Below are 21,493 nucleotides of genomic sequence, written 5' to 3' on the forward strand. Positions count from 1 at the left end.
TTACTGAGTCCCACAAGCGATCCTGACCCCTTTGCCCTTTTGACAGGTAATAAAGTTTACAGCAATTCCACACCAAGCCATGCACCAGGGAGTGGTCATAGTAGCAGAAAGCTCTGGGAAGGCAAACTCAGGAAAAAAATAATAACATTAATATATTGAATGTGTACAAAGAATATTGTACCTGAGCATATGCCTTAAGAGCTACTTTTCTCTGTTAACTTTTTTTTTTCCTACTACTTTCTCCAAACATTTTAAAGTGATGTTAAATTGATTAGTGTTGTTATGAAATGAAACTGATTCAATTTTAATTGCCAGGTGCTCCTACCATTCACTCCCAGTTTATTTACCAGGTAGTGGACCTCCCAGTGAATGGCTTGAAGATGGTTTTCTTTTGCGTGACTTGAATTTGGTCACTATGGGGGACTTGCCTGCTCGGTTGGACTGGTCTATCATGGGCTGCACTATTCTTCGCCGGGCATTAATAAACCTGTGAACCAGAAAGTAAAACAAATCATTATTCTTTAAAATTAAAAAGGAAAGTGGGTACAGGGAAGTGGAGATAATCAGAGAGAGAGCAAGAGTCAGGAGAGAGGTGGGGAGAGACAGAAAGAGAGGGAGAGAGAGAGGATCTTGGTAAAATGAGACTGCCTTGGTTCTTTCCACAGTTCTGTGTGCAACTCACATGCTGCAAAACCTGTAACCCCCAGTGACCTTTGAGTACACAGACTTGGGGTTTCTGAGTTGATTTATGTTTGCCTGCTTTACCACAGTTGGACACTTCCATTTCATCTTTTCATGGGGGAATTAGCAGAGTTTTCAGGAAACAATACCAGCCACCACTCTTCAATAGCAAGCGGGGAAATTTGGGGTTGAGTGAGATGTTCATAAGGGCATCTGTTAGCTTTCCTAATTAGTGACATTTCAATCTTATGTTCTCTGAATTTTTTTTTTTACTTTTTTTTTTTTTATCAAAACCTTCCCTACCTCTTGCAAACCTAATTCTATTTTAATGCCCACTATTAAGATAATGAACTAGGTCAGCAGCACACCATCAAATGAGAGAATGTCTGGAGTTTATCACCACTAACTCACACTGCTGGGGACTTCAGAGAAATGCATTCCTTGTAGAGATTTCTTGGGCTGGCTGGCTTTTTTTTTTTTTTTTTTTTTTTTGCTTTTTATTCAAAGTCTGAGGTCAAGCTGAGGTCACAGTCATAGAGTAATTAAACCTACAATCCTGCTTTTCTCCAGGTAGTTTCAAAAATTCATAATAAACATATTAAGACATTTAAGTCAAATGACTTAATACAATATTTGGTGCACAAATTTTATATTGTGTCATGGCTAATCAATGAAAGAATTTTAAGGGGTCAATCCAAGCTATCTAACTTCATTCTTATGATTCCTTTGTAATAAATAATACTAAGAACTTCATATCTAATATGATTAAATTCTAAAATAGTAAATTCCTTTTAGTATTCAACTCAGCTTTGGATATAGAAAGTACAATGAAAAATTCAAAGTGCACCATTAATAATCAAAGAAGCCACAATCCAGTACGAATTCTAGTTTGTAAATCTGCCCACTTCCCAGAAGGAAAGTAATTCCTTAAGATGATGTTATTAAACGAACAAGAACAGTATTTTGAATTAAAAAATACTTCATGGGACCTTAAGATTCTTAGTGTTCTGAGTCTTTATATTGTCTCATTGTCTGAGAACAATTACAGTAAATAATTAAAATGGAATCTTACTAAAAGGACACTGTTGCTGTTCTCATTGGCAATATATGCTATACCAGTTCTTGTGGCGGAAGTTCCTGAACTGCTAATAAAAATATTTAAAATACAGATAGACAAGAAATTGTGTTGCAAATCAGGTTATCATTATCTTGTATAAACCATGAAAATGGGAATCATGTGAGCAGAAGGTTAGATTAATTCTCCATTCTCATTATAAGCACAGGTGTAACACAAACACTATGTGAAATAACCAATTAAAATGAAAAAAAAAACCTGATTTTATATTAGCTGCCTCCCCTGCATGACCAATTAGAAAATTATTTAATATTAATATGCTGCATATACCAAAAGTGATTTTCATAATAACTTACATAAGAGAGAAAAAAGAAAAGAAAGGGAGCTATTTATTTATGATGTGTTTATAACTGTATCTGATAACTTTGGAATGTTCCTTTTAAAAAATCTTCCATGGATATGATTTATATTATTTATCTAAAAATAGGAAGAACGCTTTTTTTTTAACATATAAGAAGCCAAAGTTTATTTGAGGTCATATATTACCAAAGAGATGGTAAAAGTTTGCAGAATGATTAACATTCAACTGTCAAATAAAAGTGAGAGCCCTCCTCACATTTTGATCAGTGCAGAATATGGTCACTACCTTTTCACCCATCTAGAATAATACAGACTAAATAAATAATTCAAAGTTAGATGGTATTGAACCAGTCACCACTGGCAGCAGTCTTACCGTTGAATCTGAGAATAATCATGACTGTACATTTTATAGACTGTGGATTTTGATTTTGACTGTGGATTTCTCCTTGTGTAAATCCAAAGAAGAGGCTATGTATAAGAAGACTGAGTGGCTTATCTGTATTCCAAAACTTGTTTCCTTTATACTCACACATTCAGAATTTTAAAAATCAGTTTATAATAACCAACTCGAGTTTAATTCCGTGAATATAAAGCCTATAGACTCTTAGTAAAATATTTCCCAGGATAGTAGAAACCACCTAGCTTGGTCACTGATGTGGATTCTCTTTTGACAGTCTCACCAAGCATACAGGTAGCCTCTGCTGGACTGACTATTCTAAAAGACCACTAGCCGTTTTACTGAAAGTCCACTTCCATGAAGAAAACAAACTATCTAACATTATTTAAAATCTTTCACCAGCACAAATCCTTGGGGGTAATTTAAATAAATTTAACTTCACTTCCAAAAGGCAGCCTTTAAAAATCTTAAACTATAGTCAGGGTGCCTCACAGCCTTTCCCCCTTCTCTCCCTATCAACTTCTGCCTAGAATGTGAATTCTTTTTTAAATTTTTTGCCTCTAGGGTTGTCACTGGGGCTCAGTGCTGGCACTATGAATTCACCTCTCCTGGTGGTCATACTTTCTATTCCCCCTCCCCTGTTTTATTCAATAGGACAGAAAGAAATTGAAAGGGGAGAGAGAAATGGAGAGGAACAGAGAAAGAGAGACACCTGTAGACCTGCTTCACTACCTGTGAAGCATCCCCACTGCAGGTGGGGAGCAGGGGCTCAAACCTGGGTCCTTGCACATAGTGCTATGTGTGCTTAACCAGGTGTGCCACCACCAGGTCCCTAGAATGTGAATTCTTTTAGGATGTTATGCTCATTTACCACTTTGACCACTTTTTCTGCTCAGTTAGCTGAGATTTGTCTCTGTCCTTCTGAAGGCTGTCAGTGGACAATACTATACGCAGTTATGCCATATCTCATCACAGACTCTTAGCTAAGGACCCACAGATACGAGGTGCTATTTGCTTCTCTTTTGATTATAATGATTATAATGTTTTTAACACCATAGATGTAGGTTTCTCACAAAATGTGAAAATTTATAAGTTGGAGTATTTTTATTACTAAAATAAAATTTACAAAACACCAAAAACCTAACAATGCCTGATCATTTTGTTGACCAAACTGTAAGTGTACTAGAAACTTCACACTTCTGAAAACCTTAATGCATGCAACAACAATTACATGCCTGAGGTCCCAGAGGTCTCTCTTTCAATGCCCAGCAACACCATAAGTCAGAAGTGAGTGATCCTGGTCTCTTTCCTTCTCTCTCTCTTAAAAATAATTAAAAAATAATAATATAAAACAAATGTTCAGTATAACAACAAACATTACCAATGCACACAGGATACAGAATACTCATAGACTATTATTGAACTATAAGTCTTAGTCTTATATGAAACATATATATATATATAATTATATGAGGACATAATTTATTCACCTTTTATTATCATAGAGGACATCTTTATAAAAAATAAATATAAAAATATTTTGAAACAGTATCTCCTTTTTGATCTTACAATCCTCTTAAATGATTTGTCATTTCTAGACTATCTTATTAGTATATGTACTCTACTTGAAATTATACTAGTACATACAGAAAAATCACATGTCTAGATGATTTTTAGATGACTATGGGGTGAATACAGATACAAAAACATTTTCCTTCTGGGTGAAGTAATAAAATGACATTCTTGCTCCTCCCACTATAAGTCAAACAGAGGTCAGTTCCCCCCATCCCTGTATCTGTTTAAATAAACTGGTCCAGCTGTTTGTTTCTAAAATGCCCTCTGACCTTGTATCTCATCCTCCCTGCTTTTGTGACAGAATGCTTTACTTTCCATTGTGGAAGATTCTAAATTATCGAGAATTTTCTAAACTATGAACCAAGAAAACAAGACCTTCAGAATTTATATGAATTCACAGGAAAATACTTCCATTTCAGAAAGCATCAGTAGTCATTATTTTAAAGTAATAATGTATGTATATGTATGTCATCTATATGTATATATAAAAATGTGTGCGCATATATTTGAGCTTGTAGATAATAAGGAACCATGTTTGCAAGAGAAAGAAAATGGCAAAATTTCTATTTGAATATACAATTAAAGTTACAGTTATCTACAAACACAAAATAGTATTTTCTGTATTGATGAATCTCTTTTAAATTCTTGTTTGTTTAATATGTAAGAAAAACATTTATACAACTGATGTCCAAATACTACTGCCATGAAACCTTAGATATGCAATATTAGGAATATACAAGAACAGGACAGTTTTTTCTTTCTAATTAAATTGGTTTTACATCTTGGCTTATGAAACTCAAGTCTGCCATGTATTGAGCATTTAAAAAGTAATTTTAAGAATACTTAAAGATGGGAAGCGTCTTGTCTATCTTCCCATATTACATTCTGAACATCCAGGTATACATTTTTAAATCCTATTTTACTTTGGAATGTTTAAATGTTCTTAAACAATCCTCTTTTGTGAAGTGCTTTCAAAGAACAGGAACCCTGTAGATGGCAGAAGACTAAATTGGGAAAAGACTTTTTATACTTCCTTTTCTCATAAAATTACAGATTCAGTTTTCTTACTTTGAATGAACTATCTCCTTTCCCCAAACAAAAACTGTTACAAATAAACAGAATTTGATGGGTTTGCTTCATAATTTTATTCCATATAAAAATAAAAAGAGATTTATCTTCGCCTATCTATTTGCTTAGTATCAGAGTCCTTAAAAGGGGAAGTAGGTGGTTAGAGGAAAAGCAACATTAAAAACTGAAATATGGATCACCTCAAAATTCAATTTTATCTTTTTACTTTTAAATAGGAATAAAATGAGAATAAGAGATGAATCCTGAGCTATGTGCTCTAATGAAATGCAAGAATGTTTGCTTTATTCTTTCTTGTCTTTCCTCTAAAAGTTTTATCATTAGATTTTTTTTAAATTTCATTCTGCCAGTTCCATCGATCTGCTTTCATTTGCTGTCTTTGGATACCGAATAGTCTTCTAGAAAGCAAGATCTGGTAGAACAGCTTTCTAAATTTGACCTTTGTCCTTTAGTTTATCCTCCACTTCTTACCCTGGTTACTTCCCACAAAACTGGATTGCTAAGTTTAGTTTCCTCTTCGTGAGAACGAAGGGTGCAAAGATCTCATAATGGGCATCCAGTGAAACCAAAGTACAAGATACATTTTCCCAGTTCCACATATAAAATTTTCCACATAGTTTTGGCCTTTCCCTATATTCTTGTACTGTCTATCCTCCTTGTATGGTTCTGTGATACTGGTAAGAATAAAGAAGAATTACTCGCTCACTTTCAAAAATGACATTTTTCACCTTTACTCAAGTAATTCTAAATTCCTCCATGTTTACCAGCCTACTTATTGGATGGCTTAAAGGAACCAACATTTTGTTACATTAACTTGCCACAGACAATTTAGTAAATGATATAAAATTAAAAAACATTTTTCTTTGCTTCTAAACAATGGCATTACTCTGTTGTCCCCACAGAGCCTCTTAGCAAGTAGCATAATTGAATATTTAGCAAAGAGGTAAGTACCCATTTCAGCATAGGAAAAAAACATTTTAAATATTCTTCTATGCCTAAGAAACTAAAGTTACCAACTGTTAAAAAACATTTTATTAAATATCAAAATATGCTATCTGTTAAAGTATTAATTGCTGTCATCTTTTATTAACATTTACATATAGCTGGGAGTACATGCATACTTAGAAAAAGTGAATTATCATGTACTCTTAAATATAAGTACTGAAGCTTTCTTTAAGTATTATTTTTTTGTTTGTGTGTTGCGGGACATCAAATATATGTGATTTCATTTTTCTTGCTGACTTTTTCATTCATTCAGATAAACAGAAAAAGAGGGCCCTCCCTCTTTGAGAGACACCAGAGCTTGGTGCCAGGGTTCAAACCTGGGCCTTGTGCATGGCAAGGCAGGCACCTAAAATCTTAGCTATTTCTCAACTAATTCTCCTTCTATTCCTTAAAAGAAGAAGGAAATAAAAATCAACTTAGCAGTCTTTTATTGGAATTGTTCCTTTTAGATTCACATTTATTTATTAGATTTAATGATCTGTAACTGATGGTCTTAAGGGTTCAAACCTTCTATAGTTACTTTCCTTGTGAAATAAAATTTCATGAAACATAATTTTAAAATGTGCAAGAAAATTGACTCACTCTCCAGTCAAACCTTATGAAATCATATTTTGGCACCTACTAGTTCCTCAACCTCCTCCAGGATCTCACAGTTCCAGGACTGCGATGCATCATCTGTGTGTCTGGGGGTGAGGGAGTAAGAGGACAGAAGGGGAGAAGGAAGCACATACTCTGCTCTTCATCTACTCTAGAAACATAACATTGGAATTTGGTCAAATCACAACAAAGCCAGCATTCATCAGTCTGAGAACCTTCTCCTTCTCTGGCAGTGATGAGTATACTTTTCAAATTTATCTAGGAACTGAAGTTACCTAAGGGAACTGAAAAAGTTAACTACATATAACTTTTTTTTTCAAATCTGAATGAAAAAATAATCACCAATTAGCTAAAATGATCCAAATCAATAACAAAACCCATGCATCATATTAGACTTTAGATGGTGAAATAACTTGCAAATAGTCCAACAACTCATATATATTATAGAAATTTTTCCATGAAAGCAAATTGCCAAATGCTTATTATTATTAGTTAAAATCTTCCCACATCCTTTAATCTTATCTGAATTTAAAGTAAAGGTGGCTTCTTTAGTTACGATGTCTTTACTTCTTTTGCTTCTGAATCCTTTAATCTTATCTGAATTTAAAGTAAAGGTGGCTTCTTTAGTTACGATGTCTTTACTTCTTTTGCTTCTGACTGCTACTTTCCTTTTTAAAATTTTTTAAAAATATTTATTTATTTTCCCTTTTGTTGCCCTTGTTGTTTTTTATATTGTTGTAGTTATTGATATTGCCATTGTTAGATAGGACAGAGAGAAATGGAGAGAGGAGGGGAAGACAGAGAAGGGGAGAGAAAGATAGACACCTGCAGACCTGCTTCACCACTTGTGAAGTGACTCTCCTGCAGGTTGGGAGCCAGAGGCTCAAACTGGGATCCTTACTCCTGTCCTTAAGCTTTGCCCACGTGTGCTTAACTCACTGTGCTACTGCCTGACTCCCCTGACTGCTACTTTCTAGATCACTAAAGTCTTATACCCCAAACAGAGTGGAACTGACTTTAAGGACATTCTACTAGACCTTTAATCAATATTCAGAAGTTCAAAATAGCTTAAGATTCCACTTACTTAAAAATATCTTAAGCATCATTAGCAAGTATCAATATAAAGCATAGGTAACAAAATGTTGTTTATAAAGTACTTATTTCATTTGATGATTTGCTAAATTTGAGTTCTCATATCTGAAACATAAGAATAAAAGTAATTTTCTTTTTAAAAAATATTTATTTATTCCCTTTTGTTGCCCTTGTTTTTTTATTGTTATAGTTATTATTGTTGTTGTTATTGATGTCATCATTGTTGGATAGGACAGAGAAAAATGAAGAGAGGAGGGGAAGACAGAGAGGGGGAGAGAAAGATAGACACCTGCAGACCTGCTTCACCGCTTGTGAAGCGACTTCCCTCCAGGTGGGGAGCTGGGGGCTGGAACCAGGATCCTTACCCCATCCTTGTGCTTTGTGTCACTTGCGTTTGAAATGTAATTTTCTTAAGTAATATTGGATTAAATAATTATTAACACAATTTATAAATAAAAGGAAAAATAGGGTGCTATGTCAAAATCTCCTAAAGTAATTAAAAAGTCAAAGGATAAAAGCTCACAATTTAAACTGAACCATTTTTCATATAAATTACAATTTTCCCATATTCATAAAAGTCCATCACTATGAACAAGGAGCAGAGTTTTGTACCTCCACTTCTCACCTGCAGGGGGACGCTTCACATGCAGTGAAGCAGGTTTACAGTAGTTTCTCTTTCTTTTTTCTCTCTCTCTCCCTCCACTTCAATTTCTATCTTCCCTTTCTAATAAAAAAACAGAGAATGAAAATTAAAAAGGAAAAAAGTAGCACTGGGAACAGTAGATTCACTGCATAGGCACCATGCCCCTGTGACAGATATTTTTGGCAACAAAAATAGACAATTTAAAAGTAGATTAATTAAAAGCTCATAAAATTATGAATAACATTGTAGAATAAATATTTTTAAATGACTTTAATTTTCTGTCAATTTACATTATGATTAGGATGATAAGATAATCCATCATCCATGTTGAGATGCTTTTGTAAGTAAAGGAATGCTATTAATAATTACACTGAGCAGTAGGCACACATCATGAATGTCCCAGACAAATTCACTCTCATTATCAAATATATACTTTCTCTCCCAAATAAAATATCCCTGGAATAACTAATTTAGAGACTCTTGACTTACAATTCCAGTATCTGTGGGATGTTAACAGAATCACAGAATGATCTTGAAGTATCTTTGAACTCTTTCCTTTCTTTGGGATCTCTTTCCTTTCATTGTCTCAGCTCCCAAGCCTTCATTATCTGAAAGCTTCCCAGACCTGAAGTCTCCATTCATGTTAAGGGAGAATATTTCAAATTTTGACTTGACTTCTGCATATACCTGACTGCAAATTAGTCTATAGGATGGCACAGTGAATACAAATTAATTTGAATGAAAATTTGTTGATTACTCTTTAGAATGTTCATTGTAACTTTTGTTCCAGTTAGTAAAGCTTGAAATTTAAATTTTAGGGTATATATCCAGTAGACCTTCAAATACAAATAGAACCATTTATACTAAAAGTCAAAATTTAAAAAATTGAGTCATATACTTTCCTCATATTTGAGAACTGTTTTCTGCCCTAATTCAGCTTTCTAGTTCTATTCTCAACTCTGACACCAGCTTCCTGGACAATAACTTTTAGTCCACCTGCATGTTAGCTATCAAGCTCAGGCAAAAATTACTAAAGTCCTGGGCCCCTTGGAGCATACCTAAAATAGATTTCCTAGTTTCTTTCCACGTGAAAATCCCCAGTTTCATTTGCTCTACTCCAACCTTGTAGTTCTTGTTTATTGAGCAATTTGCTTTATATCTTACTGCCTTTCAGCCACCAAGTTGCAGACACTACCATGATGACATCCTGAACCTTCCTGAGCAGACAACCTCACCAATATGTCCCCAAACCTCACCTCTCCAGATCCCTACCCCACTAGGGAAAAATGGAAACAGGTGGGAGGTATATAACAACCTACTAACGTCCATGTCCAGCAAAGAAGCAACTATAGAAACCAGACCTCCCACCTTCTCCCCATAAAGAATTTTGGTCCATACTCCCAGAGAGGCATAATGAATAGGGAAGCCTCCAATGGAGGGGATGGGACATGGAACTCTACTAGTGGGAACTGTATGGAATTGTACCTTTGTTATCTTACAGTCTTGTTAATCACTCATAAAAATTTGAGTCATATAACAAATTATTTTAATTAGGGACAGTAAAACTAACAAATAATCTCTTAAAACTTGAAAAATCATAGAACACTTTTACTTATGAACATTACCTAAGGAAAGTTGGGAACATATACATTCACTTTTTAAATATTTTATTTACTTATGTATTTACTTATTTATTTATTTATCCTGGATAGAGAGAAAATGGACCTTACATTTCTCTTTTCGTAGGGACTAACCTTTTATTTAAATAACACCACTCATAATTATCACCCTCAAAGCACTAGGCCAGTACAGGGATAGTTAGTGCTCTGTGTAGTCATGAGTTTTATAGTCGAATGGGAAAATGACCCTTAGTGGATCTAATGACAAGTATTTAGGTGCTAGAATTGTGATGCTCAATTGAATTAATGTCCATGAAACATGCTTTGCAAATTTTACAACCTAAAAAAAAAGGTTTGTTGAGATATTGTCATTAGAATTCTCAAAAAAAAATCTAATAGTACAAACATATGTACATAAATTATTTTTTAGCAAAAGGTGAAAATGACTCAGATACACATCAACTGGTAAATGGATATACAAAATGTAGTATGGAACTGGGTGGTAGTGTACCTGGTTGAGCACACCCATTACAAGTGTACAAGGACCCAGGTTCAAGCCCTCAGTACCAACCTCAAGGAGGAATGCTTCACAAGCAGGGAAACAGTGCTGCAAGTGTATCTCCCTAAAACCCCATCCACCTGAATTGTTTTCTGTCTTCATCCAAAATAAGTAAATTCAAATATATACATTATATTTATTTATTACATATAATTTTGTTGCCCTTGTTTTATTGTTGTAGTTATTTTTGTTATTGATGTTGTCATTGTTGGATAGAACAGAGAGAAATGGAGAGAGGAGGGGAAGACAAAGGGGGGAGAGAAAGATAGACACCTGCAAACCTGCTTAAGTGCCTGTGAAGCGACTCCCTTGCAGGTGAGGTGTCAGGGGCTCAAACCGAGATCCTTACTCCGGTCCTTGTGCTTTGCACCACCTGCGCTTAACCCGCTGTACTACCACCCGACTCCCAAATATTTTTTTTGAACCCTATATCTGTTATATTCATTATGTAATGTAATGGAACACCATTTAGTATTAAACAGGAATGAACTATGCTAATACATGCTACAATGTAGATAAAGCTTGAAAACATTACACTAAGTGAAGGAAACTTGTCACAAAGACCACTTAGTATATGACCACTTAGTATGTGAAATGTCCACAATATGCAAATCTAAAGAGATAAAAGGTATATTAGTAGTTACCAGGTGCTAGTAGGGTAGAAAAAAAATGTATGTTTGTGTCAGGATTAAAGCTGAAAGTTATAGTTTTCTTTCTAAGTTGGTGAGTGGTAAAATGTTCCAAAATGCCTATGAGGTTGAAAATAAATATTTGTAAATATACTAAAAGCCACTGAACTGTATATGTTAAATGGGTGAGTTGCTTGCTATATGATTTAATTTCTATAAAACTGTTGGGAAATATGTACAATAATGAACTGAAATAGGAATCACCTTCATCTTATCTCTAATTAATCTCTTAATCTTATCTCTAATTAGCAGTACAACGTTTTCTTTTAGACCCTGAGACATGTCTGTCAAATGATTAAAAAAAAAAAAACATATCCAAGATATGGATTCTCACCTTCCATAGTATGGGGTTACTAAAGTGTTTAGTCCCTGCTCCTTTTTGATAAACTCCAAATTCCTTTTATTTTTGTAATTTTAAAAGAAGTAGCATGACAAAAATGAAAATCTCATAGATTTCTTTAGGTGGTATTCACTCAGAATGCTTCCGATACACATTTTCTACATCCTCTTCTCAACCCTCTCAGCCCCAACTTGACCCTGAGGGTGGGAATCCCTGCCATAACCTATTGTACATGGCTTTCTGTAAACAGTACTGCCAGGTGATCCAGCCATGGGGGCTGATATCTGACATCTTTGGATACATACAATTCTTTCCTTTCATTTTTCAGCATCTCTTACTTCCTGCCCTTTCCAAGTACATCTGAACTTTGACCCACACAAGGGATCAAATAAAGTCAACTGTAGCAGATGTCCTAGTGATACTGACCAACAAACCCTTCAAATGTATAACAATCATAAAACTACTGACTTACAATCAAATTGGCATCCCAGAATAAAAACTACTGAACACTGACACGTGAATATATACATATATTTATGGTAATATCCATCTTTAGATAACACACACATTACTTTTGAAAATAAAAAAGTGACCTTATTTTATCAACGTTATGCCAGTTATTTATAAAGAAGTTGATTTTTTAAAGCTAAATTACATAATTACATTCTCAATCCAAGACAAAACAAACAAGCAAAACAACAGACCTGAAATGGTCAATTTGTTTGAGAAGAGAAGTTTTTTTTCTTTTTCTTCAGTGATCTAATCCTGTGAAGTATTAGGTCCTTTAGTCACATTGGTTGAGAGAGTAAAAAAGGAAAAGGAAACTCTCATGGATGGGAAGAGGTTAAGGGTTTGTCTGTTTGTTTGGTTGGTTGGTTGTTATTTTTCAGGTGTCAAGAGTCTACTAGAGTTAATTATTTCCCATATTAGTGGGTCTGAGTCACATAAAAGCCTTCCAAGAATGGGAATAAAGAAGAAAATGTCAAAGATTATAAAGAAAATGTCAAAGATTATAGAATGTTGATGATGAGTCATATTTCTCAAAGTATCCATGCTTTTGAAGTATTTTATTTTTAATATTCTCCCTCCATAATATTTTTGAAAGTAGTAAAGGAACATCATGAGCATCTACACAGAACTCTAAGTATGCATACACAGAAGTCATGCAGACCGGATCCAGGACGTTAGCCCTCAGAAACACTTCCTTCCCCTGTGCCCCTGGCTCCACTCCATTTTTTTGAGAAAATTATTTTATTCAATAAGGAGGCAACATTTGCCCCATTTTTAAAAAATATTTCAGGCTGACTTTTCAACCACTCAGAAACGCTGTTTGTTTTATGTAGGCATAGCCTGAAGCAAGATGATGATGTAAGTGAGAGGAGAGAGAGTCTCTGTGGGCACAGCTCAGCGCTTCAGTGCTCAATGGTTAATCACCCAACACCAGCCTCAGCAACTGTTGACACAAAATAGGTGGAGATCAGGTCTGTGCAAGCAGAAAATACCAGAAAGGCAAACTATATGTAAACACACTTAAGACAGATTTGACAAGAATAGACCTAAACCTGACTTGCTAGGAAACTACTAATGTCTTAGGCTTCAATATCCCTCTCAGTTGAGGCTGTTTCCCCTTCCAAAATTTCCTTTGAGAAAAAAAAAAGTAACATTTTGAAAAATAAAATAAGTTTACAGAAGATAGCTGAGACAGTTGTTCTCTTGATTCACAAAGTGTGAGTTTCAAATCTGCTTCTACATGAAGGATTTATGTAATATAATACAGCCCATCCACATATACCTGGAGTAGAGCCAAAATGGGATGCAGTGGGGGTGGGGGAGGTGGAAATGTGTGCACATGACCATAGTTCAAAAAGTTATTTCTCTGACCTATACAGAGCATGCAAAAGAGCAAATGTATAATGCTTAAACAGTCTTTTAATCTTACCTAAGTGACACCTGACAACCCATTACTTATTAGCACCCACAAAAAGTTTGTCACGTACAAAACTCACTAGGGAAAAAGACTGAATGCCTGAGGAGAAAACAAATGATGCTGTACAATAACTTCAGAAATTTCAAGCCTATTATCTGTCATGCCCTTCATAGACTCATAGCATGCTACTAAAAAGACAAAAAACAACACCCTGATTCATCTTTATTATGAACCCTAAAATGACAGCACACATGTTTTTCATGTCTTGCAATAATATCTAATTTCATCTAGTTTCTATTTTACAGTGCTTAAAAGGGAAGTATCAGCTTTTAATTTTCTTGTTTGTCTCATCAAAGGACTTGGCATTCCCTTGCCCCACCCACTTCAAGTGTAACTTGAGAATCAAAATCAGTTTGGGAACATCCACCTTGTGCTTCTTTAATTCCCTTTTTTATATAGTCCTGAAAATGAGATGTGGAAGAGGTTTGGAGTTCCACTCTAACTATTAAGGGCAGAGAATGTAGTTGTCCATGGAATAAAGGGTCTTTGGCAAGGATGCATATAAGGGGATGGCAGATGAAGTCTTCCTCCTGCATATTTTCAACTAGTCTTGTGTAAAGTACATGCTGTCATGAGGCTTTGGGGGGAAATTTGCTCCTTAACTACCTGTCGCTGCAGGGTTCTTCCTTCTTGACCATTCCTCTCAGCTCCCTCACGTCCCATCTTATTCACAAGCAGACAGGTCTTGCCTGGCAGGTTGTACCACAGATAAGATGCTGTTTCTATTTCTCCAACTAGATATTTGTGCTGAAACAACAAATCTCTGGCTTAAGATATGCCATACTGACCTAAAAACACACTTTCAAAGTCAGCCAACATGCCATCAGTTTCCCTGCCTTGAAGAGAATCACAGGTCTTCAGAAACATTGGGCTTACAATGGATACCATCAATTTTCCCAATTCACTCAGCTCTGAAACTTTCATGAAGCCCAAGCATACTTGTTCCTGAGATTATTTCCTCAGGTTGTACTGACTCTCAACTTCAAGTATTAAACTCTTGTCCTGGGAAGTTCAAAAAATGTCATTAAACATTGACTGGAAGAAAAAAAACACTTACATAAAACATATGTGGATTATCAAGACCCATGCTCCTACACTAACCTTTGTGTTCCTCTTCTCACCTAGACTCTAGATCCCATGGTACAAGGTGCAGGCCTTTTCCATGCAGGACACTGGGTCAATGCTTAGACTTTCATAAGGTGTTTCATCTTTTACAGTATTAACTGGCATGATTTAACACAGAGGGCAAGGGGGTAGCTCTTGGTAAATCAACACTGTAAAACTTACAACAAAGTATATTCAGTAGACTTCAGAGTCATTTTCAAAGAGGATTGTTTGTTTGCTGGAAAAAAAAAAGTTCAAATCTGCAGACAAAAGCAGTGTCTTTGCTGAACTCCTAAGACTCTCTGACATGACAATACCTGAAGGTTTCTAAATTCACAGCTCTTTTCCCTGCAAGCTATTTGCTCACCTTTCCTAATAATACCCTGCCTGCTTGGCACCTAGCCAGCTCTGTCTCAGGCAATATGCAAGCTAAACATTTTTTGACTGATTTCAATATTTTCTTATGAGCAACTAGACAGTATTTTATCTAGTGAGTATTACTGACTGCTATAATCTAAGCCCAGAGTAAGTGCCTGTAAAGGTAATATTATTAGAATTGACACTCAAGGTGAAAAGCAGAGCAATTAACTGTGGCTTAGAGAACAACAACCCATTCTAAAATGTGCAGGAGAGTTATTCTATTTATATTTCTCCTGCTCTTTCTTCTTTTAAAAAGACTGAACCTGGTACTTCATTGATGAACTGGGGAATCTGCCTTAACTATGGGCTACACTTAAATTCTCAAGGGAAAAATTTAAACATCCTGCTTAATAAAATTACATTTTGTGTGTGAAGTTGTTCCATCCCATCCCCAGGTGGTTTTTAGGCAAAGGAAATCACTATACACTCTGCACTTTCACCTTGTAGTTGAATAAATAAAAAATGACCCAGTACCTCTTACATGGTTGTGTGTGTGTGTGTGTGTGTGTGTGTGTGTGTGTGTGTGCGCGCGCGCTTTACATCTGTTTTCCCTTGCTTTTGTGTCATGTCTCTGTTTAGCTTTATTGACAAAACAATCTGTGCTTAATGTTTAAACAACATCTGTAAAATGTATTATTAAATTATGTTGGAAGAAAAAGCAGAACAATTCTATGAAACCCTATGACCCCCTATTGATTTTTAGATCAGAGAAGTTGAAAGGATAATTTGTGAATGTTTTAACATTTACATCTACACAGGTACTTATATTTATGGAATCTTTGATTACTTACAAAAATTATTTGCTGTGTTATTACCATAACTCAGAAAGAAACTTGACCTTTAACAGTTGAATCTGTTTATTTTAATAGGAGAGATTATATTTTTAAAAAATAAATTTACTTTTTTTTTTACCTGCCAGTGGCATAAATCTCTGAGGATAACATACTTTTCCCCCATTAGTAATAAATGTGAAGTGATGCCTGAATGCTTTGCAGTTTTGAAGGCAGTAAATGAATAACTAGGAAAATCTGGTGTATGTACTAAATCTGAGAACTGTAGAACTTCAATAGTTCCATAAAGTGTAGGCTCAGATGTTAGGATGCTTCTTGGAATTGTATGTGCTGCCCCATTGATGGCGAGTGATTTTTCTCTCCACATATATAATATATTTCAGACATACTACATATTTTATACCCCAAAACCCATATTGCCTTCTTGGAACATGAAAGAATACTCAGCATTGCTCCTTCATTGAAAAAATGTTTAGATAAAAAAAAAATGGTAAAGACAAAAACTATAAAATTTATACAGTGCACCCTAGGTTAGAACTTTGCTGAGTTAGGATGTGTCTGAAGCACACAAACAAGGTAAAAATCATAAGTTTTCATCACATGGATTTTTCAGACCTGCAATATGGTTGTGGGGGGAGGTTTTATTTGCCCACCCTACATCAGCATTACTTAAATTTGTTTATTTGTTTTTGCCACCAGGACATCACTGGGATTTCATACTGTACAATTCCACCATTCCTGGCAGACTTTTCTTAGTTTAGGTTTTAGTTCAGTTTAGTTTAGAGGATGAGGGTTAAAGAAGGGGAGAAGGGAAAGAATAGACATCATAGCACTATCTTCACCACTTGTGAAGCTTTCCTCTTGCATGTTATTCCCATGTGATGGTCAGGGACTCAAACCTGACCACATACATAGTAAAATGTGCATTTTACTGGGTGAGTCATCTCCTGACTCTACACTCACATTTTTAATATGGAAAAAAATCATTGTATTGAGGGTGTGTGTGGAAAACTGAGTATTGAATATGGGTGCGTATGTGTTATCTTTAAAGTTAAATCAAAATATTTAAAGATCTAAATAACCATATAATTTCAAATGTTAACATGTTTCTACTTAAATGATTAAAGTACTCAAAGTATCAGTAATCTTTTTACTGATATAACAGATATTCATCAGCAGTAAACAAGAGAAAAACAAAAAAGTTGAAAGTATCAAGCACTATTATTGATCAAATTTGGATTAAACCATAATTTTGGTGAAGGAAAAAAGAAAAAAAATGCAAACACTTATGGCACATACTACATTCCAAAAAACGTTATGCTTGTATTCCAAAACTACCACAGCATAGTAGACTAAAATTTTAGGTAATGAAGGTTGAGTTTTTAATTTTATTTTTTGAGTATATACTTACTTATGGGGGCAGGTGGTGATACACCTAGTAGAGCACATATTTTACAGTGCATAAGGATCCTAGTTCAAATCCCTCAGTCTCTACTTTCAAGAAGGAAGCTGTATCAGCAACGGAACAGTATTACAGGTATTTTCTTTCTCTCTCCCTCTCTCTCCTCCTTCCTTCTCAATTTCTTTCTGTCCCTATCCAAAAAATGATTGAATGAATAAATAAAATGTTAAGAGAAAGAGAAAGTAAACACACACACACACACACACACACACACACACACACACGAGCACCACACACTCAGTGTCAGAGATTGAACTTGGGAACTTATATATGCAAGTCTTGTATTCTACAGCTGCACCAACTCCCTGACCACCAACAGTTGAATATATTTTTTAAAAAGATGTTATTTATTTATGTATGAATAAGAGAGAAAGGAAGAAATAAAAAGAGGGGGGAAATAAGACCAGCATATTATCACTCTGGCATATGTAATGCTAGAGATGAAATTCTGTACCTTATATCTCCAAGTCCAACTCTTTATCTGCTTAGTTACCTCCCAGGCCACTGAAAGTTTTTTTTTTTTTTTTTAACAAGCAGTCACCTCAAATAAATTAGGCAAAAACAGTTTACTCAAATAATTTCATAAATGCCCAAATATGTCAAATTTATTCACATTACATCCAAGGGTCCAATTCTAAGGTTCTGTATACTATATAAAATTTTCTTTTCTCTGTTTTTATTCTGACAAGTAGACCAAACACAAAAGTTTCGAGTTATTTTTTTTAATCAAAATGTATCTACTGAATCAAACCTACTGTATAATTTGAGATTTAAATTCTCCCTATTGCTCCATTTTACCCTAAAATCTATGAGCTTTGAATTGCATGCAACATAGCATTTATGTCAATTAAAAAAGTATAAAATTGGTTCACTGATGGAACAAAATAACCATTGTAACTAATGAAACTTTTCTTGCCTCCTTTTTCAGTCAAAACCTAACTTAGAGCTGCAATGGCCACGGTTTCTATGACACGTTAACAGCCAGACATGGGTTTATATTTTTCATTTACATATTATGTATTTTGATACATTATGTTGCTGCCAATAATTATGACTGATCTACACCCAACCTGCCCTCCAGCATTTTATTAAATCTCTCCAGAAGTGACTCATAGTTTATACAAAATGTACATGTTTGCTGACAAGTTCTAAGAAATTCAAGAAGACAGAATTTTTTTGAAGACAGTATTTTTTAAATGTTGTAGCTGAATTAATATAAAAGGAAATGGTAACACAGTAATGAAGTTGTTTTAATTATTATTTACAGGAGGAAGTAATTTGAGCTGATGCTCAGTAAAAGACAAATGATTACAAACTCTTAAAAATACTGTGCAAATTTTCTTATGATAAAGTAAAATAAAAACCACTTAGTAGCTGTGTTGATTTTAGTCTTCAAGTACATCACACTTTAAAAGTATCTGATTGGATACATATATCCATAAATTCAGGCACATATATCCATAAATTGGACACATGTATCCATAAAATACATACCTTAAAGCAAAAGTGCACAATATTTTGCAGTGAGTCAATAAATAAAGCAAGCATGTAGAAAGAAAGACTTAAAAAGATACCGTAAAGTACCTAATAGTTTCTACTTAGACCTAGATGCCCTCCTCATCTACTTTTTTATTACACTTCCCTCAGTTACTCCAAAGCTAACCTTATCAAAGTAAGGACTACAAAAGCTAAATAAGGGCAAGAGACTGGCAAGTGATGACTCTTTAGTCACTATCAGGCCTTTTGTGGACCCCCCATAGGACCTTGCCCTCAATGAGGATCAACAATGTAGAGAATGTTGCATCCTCTGAAGGGGGGTTGGATAACATACTCTATCTACCACCTGAAGAAGATGGGTTCTGAAATTGGTGCAACTCAGAATGTTCCTACTGATAACCACAGAATGCTAGTTCAGACCTACAAGGATGAAGAGGTTACAGAGGCTCCAATGCTGAATATGAGCCCCAGATCAGATCAAATCAATGGGGTTTACAGTCAACAATATTTATACACTTTTCCCATATTTGGGAGCAACTCTCTTCCCTGATCCAGCTTTCTTGCCCTTTTTTCAGCCATGACATCATATCCCCAGACAACAACTTGGGTCTACCTGCATATCAGATGTCAGGCTCAGGCAAAAACTAATAAAGTTGTGGGCCCTTTGGAATATACCTGAAATAAACCTACTAGCTATTTTCAAAATGGAAACTACAAATCTTCATCTGCAATATTCTGGCCTTTAGATTTATGATTAATTAACAATCTGTGTGGCTTTACATGTTAACTCTTTTTCAGCCACCAGGTTCCATATGCTACCATGACGGCAACCAGATTTTCCTGGGCAGATGACCCCACCAATGTCTCCTGGAGCTGTGCTTCCCCAGAGCCCTGCCCCAGTAGGGAAAGAGAGAGACAGGCTGGGAGTATGGATCAACCTGTCCTTGTTCAGTGGGGAAGCAATTACAGAGGCCAGACCTTCCACCTTCTGCACCCCATAATGACCCTGGGTCCATATTCCCACGGGATTAAAGAATAGGAAAGCTATCAGGGGAGGGGATGGGATGTGGAGCTTTGGTGGTGGGAATTCTACATCTCTTATCCTATGGTCTTGTCAGTGTTTCCATTTTATAAATAAATACATTAAAATAAAAAAGTATCTGATATCTTTGACTTCAATACAGTACTCTGAATTTCCTCATTTTTTACATAATACTTCCTACACAGAAAATAAAGAAAAAGCAATTGATTATCAACTCCTTCAAAAGGAGAGAATTTGCATGAAAATTCAGAAGTGACTAAAATCTCAAATCTAACACGAAAATGCCATTGTTCATCAAATTTAAAGTAACAGTCTCTTACAACTTCTAGTTACTTAGGGGACATTTTCTAGCATAAAAGTATTCCAGTTGAAACTATTACCAAAGGTAAAGCAATGAGATGCAAGCAAAAGAAGTAGAGAACAACAAAGAGAGGGAATACATGCACAAAACATCCTACCAGATGAGAAAAACACTGTGCTTATATCCCACATAACTAAGACTTTGCAAATTTTAAGTTATATACTTTTTACAGAATTGAGAATATCAGTATGAGGTTTAGGGAAACATCTATCCACATATACTTTGAAAAATTATGTAATGATATAACATGACTTTTGTTTCTCCTGAGTTTTTCCAGGATTTCACACATGCGTAATATCATCATTCTGTTGTTGTTGTTGTTTTTTTTTCCCATTCAGACAGATAAAGAGACAGAAAAAGAGATATCAGGAGTCTGGCCATAATGCAGCGAGTTAAGCGCACTTGGCCCAAAGCACAAGGACCGGCATAAGGATCTCGGTTCGAGCCTCTGGCTGCCTACCTGTAGGGGAGTCGCTTCACAGGCGGTGAAGCAGGTCTGCAGGTTTCTATCTTTCTCTCCCCCTTCTCTGTATTCCCCTCCTCTTTCTATTTCTCTGTCCTGTCTAAGAACAATGACATCAATAACAACAATATTAACTACAACAACAATAAAAAACAAGGGCAACAAAAGGGAAAATAAATAAATATTTAAAAAAAGAAAAAGAGATACCTTAGCACCAAAGCATCCTCAGGTGTCATAGCATCTCCCATGTGGTACTTGAGTTCAAAGCTGGGCCCAGAGCATGATATGGTAAATGCCCTACACAGTGGTTACCTCTGTGGTCCCTATTATAACATTTCTAAAGGATTCATTTTAATGGGGGGGGGGGCGGTGAGAGAGAGAGAGGCAGACAGACTGACAAACTAGAGCACTGCTCAGCTCTGCTTTATGGTGTTACTACAGACTGAACCTGGAAACTCTAGAAAAGACCACTGTATAGCCACTATGATCTTTCCCTATATTATAGCAGTTATTTATTTATTTAATTATTTATTTTCTCAATAGAGCCAGAGAGAAATAGGTAGATGAGGGGGAGAGAAAGACACCTGCAAGACTGATTCACCACTTGTAAAGTTTTCCCTGTGCAAGTGGGGACTGGAGACTTGAACC

The 21,493-nt window shown here is 35.3% G+C and overlaps 1 protein-coding gene across 3 annotated transcripts in view; it reads right to left on the minus strand.

The window, feature by feature from the left end:
• The window catches only part of MEIS1 (Meis homeobox 1), a 167,428-nt gene that overhangs the window by 2,479 nt on the left and 143,456 nt on the right, over window positions 1-21,493 (minus strand). For 2 of the 3 annotated variants that reach the window (XM_060187182.1, XM_060187181.1), the window contains exon 10: window positions 429-487. In XM_060187182.1, the coding sequence (XP_060043165.1) occupies window positions 429-487 (59 nt within the window). Of the gene's footprint in view, window positions 1-428; window positions 488-12,234; window positions 13,172-21,493 lie in introns of those variants that run through there. The other variant, XM_060187183.1, reaches the window with a different exon arrangement.

The sequence above is a fragment of the Erinaceus europaeus genome, chromosome 3, assembly GCF_950295315.1.
Source record: "Erinaceus europaeus chromosome 3, mEriEur2.1, whole genome shotgun sequence".
NCBI lineage: Eukaryota > Metazoa > Chordata > Mammalia > Eulipotyphla > Erinaceidae > Erinaceus > Erinaceus europaeus.